At 35.0% G+C, this 2,385-nt stretch overlaps 2 protein-coding genes across 2 annotated transcripts; one reads left to right on the forward strand and one right to left on the reverse strand.

Moving 5' to 3' along the window:
- Nucleotides 1-35: 35 nt before the first annotated feature.
- Nucleotides 36-554, reverse strand: ENU1_093140 (hypothetical protein; the record flags this gene model as incomplete). The annotated part of the gene is made up of 1 exon (XM_008859093.1): nucleotides 36-554. One exon carries the CDS (start codon nucleotides 552-554, stop codon nucleotides 36-38), a length of 519 nt encoding a protein of 172 aa, XP_008857315.1.
- Nucleotides 555-701: 147 nt separating this feature from the next.
- On the forward strand, nucleotides 702-2,354 carry ENU1_093150 (hypothetical protein; the record flags this gene model as incomplete). The annotated part of the gene is made up of 1 exon (XM_008859094.1): nucleotides 702-2,354. The coding sequence occupies one exon, from the start codon at nucleotides 702-704 to the stop codon at nucleotides 2,352-2,354; it is 1,653 nt and encodes a 550-aa protein (XP_008857316.1).
- Nucleotides 2,355-2,385: the final 31 nt, after the last annotated feature.

The raw sequence follows: 2,385 nt of genomic DNA on the forward strand, positions 1-2,385 counted from the left end.
TTATTAAACAATTAAAATAAAAGAATAAAAGGTTTTTAATTATCTTTAGTCTCGGGGTTCTTCGGCTTCTTTTCCTCGTCCCCCCTTTTAACGGGCTTTAACATCGAACGCTTAGCATCATTCTCAATAATTTCATCAGCGACAACCCGTTCGTCTGTAGTAACATCATCGCATTTCTTAGAATTCTTACGTACCCAATCCGGAATAGATGTTTGATTTACGGCTCTCGCAACTTTCTTAGCAAATTTCTTATTCCACGTATTAAAACTGTTAATATTAATTCCATTTTCATCCATAAATCGCGAAATACGCTCACACCTGCGAATAGATTCCAACTTATTTCGTATAATGTCCTGTCTCAATTCATCACTATCTACCCGAGCATCATCACGCAATCTCCAGTCACAATATTGCGGATCTTTCATACAGTAATAAAACTTCTTTAATAAAGAATTTACTGCGGGTTCCTCCCGAGATTCCGTATATACATCCATAATGTCCATCCCAGCTACTTCATAATAGATATCATCATGAACTCTTCCGATCTTGCTCATGTCCGTTTCAATGTTTTAAATTTACTGTTCAGAGGGTTTTAATTTCCCAGTTCCGCTCAATGATGTAATCGCCAACTCGTGACACGCAAGAAAAAACCTCAACGCGGCATATTTAAAGTTCGCTCTTTTTTTTCGTTAAAACATTAAATGTCCGAACAAAAATTCAACGGAGAACCGAGTAAACAGGACGAACTACGCCTTAAAGAAGCCATTGAACATAACAAACCGCTACACTTTACTTCTAGATATCTCTATTTGACACTCTGGGGCGACGAAGTAGGAAACGAGACTCAATTTAAAGAATTAGTTGATAGGTTAGGAGGTGCAACATCCAATATCCAATACGCGCATATTTCACCCGTAGAAATCGACCAAGTTAATCCTAAACCTCATCAACATTTATTAATAGTTACAAAAAGACCTCGCTCATATAATGCCAGACCAATAATAATTCATTCAGATGGCACAAAACAGAAATTTTGGTACTCAAGAGTAAACTCCTACACTTCAAGAACAGGAGACATTTCGGCCATTATAAAATACATTACTAAAAGGGGTAAAGGCATGTTTAAAGGAACACCAGATGCCAAAGAAGAACTAAAGCAGACGTGGATAAATGCCTTAAATGATATGGACTCATATCACGATTATAAAGAATTAGAAAAAAATCTACTAGAAATAAATGCCGAAAAATACATTCAGCAAGAAGGAAAGATTAAATCAAGATGGTTGAGAAAAAACGCCAGAAGGATCGACATGGAAACATATACCAGAACAGACCTATTTCCCTGGAGAGAAGAAATGGAAGAATTACAAACAATAAGAAAATGGCTGAAATGCGCTTCCGGGGATAAATACCGAATGGGAAACCTGTTTATAGTTGGGCCCACTAAAACGGGGAAAACCGAGTTTGCTATACAAGAGATCTTTATGAAATACCCAACTTTTATGCTTAGAGGAGATTCTTTATTTGATACATACGATGAAGATCAACAATATAAATTTATATTATTCGATGATATAAATTATGACAAAAATTTACTCCGTTTAATTAAAGCAGTTACTTCCACAATAAACAAAAAAACGATGGTAAACATTAAATATTCAAAAGTAATAGTCACGGCCAGACCATGCGTCCATCTATTAAACCAGAAAGAATACGAAGGAGTAATTGAATTAATGAAATATGGCGGAGGATATAATTGGTGGAGAAGAAACTCCCTGACCGTATTTTTAGATAAGAAAATTTATAAAGACCCTAATGAATCTGATAATTCATCAGAAAACATGGAACAACGAGAAAAAGACTATAATGCATTAGATGATTTAGAAGAAAAATACAAAAATATTGAAGATATGACCGACGATCAGGAAGAAGAAAACAATCAACCGATAGAGCACGTCCCGTTTTATAACAGAGTATCAAATCTCATGGAAAGTTTAGGATACGACGAAGAATTTCTCAACGAATTTAATGAAAAAATAAAAGAGGCCAAAAAAGATACTAAGATGAAAAAAATACTAAACGAATCCCAAGAGAATAACGAAAGCATGTTAGAGGAATGGAACGAAGAAATAGAGAATTACCAAACAGATAATCCCCTGGGGATGTCAAAAGAAAATTACAGACAATTCGAAAACGACATGATGAACAAATTTGAAAAGGACAGAATGAATTACTTCAACAAGGAAGAAGACGATTCAATGGAAGAGGAATATGAAGATTTTACAGACGACGCGCCTCCAGAACACCGGTCCTTTGGAGGCAAGGACGATGACATGAACATAATTTACGATTAAGAAAGAATTAAATTAATTTATTTCTTTTTAT

This window comes from Entamoeba nuttalli (genome assembly GCF_000257125.1).
Source record: "Entamoeba nuttalli P19 unplaced genomic scaffold asmbl_4097, whole genome shotgun sequence".
Taxonomy (NCBI): Eukaryota; Evosea; order Mastigamoebida; family Endamoebidae; genus Entamoeba; species Entamoeba nuttalli.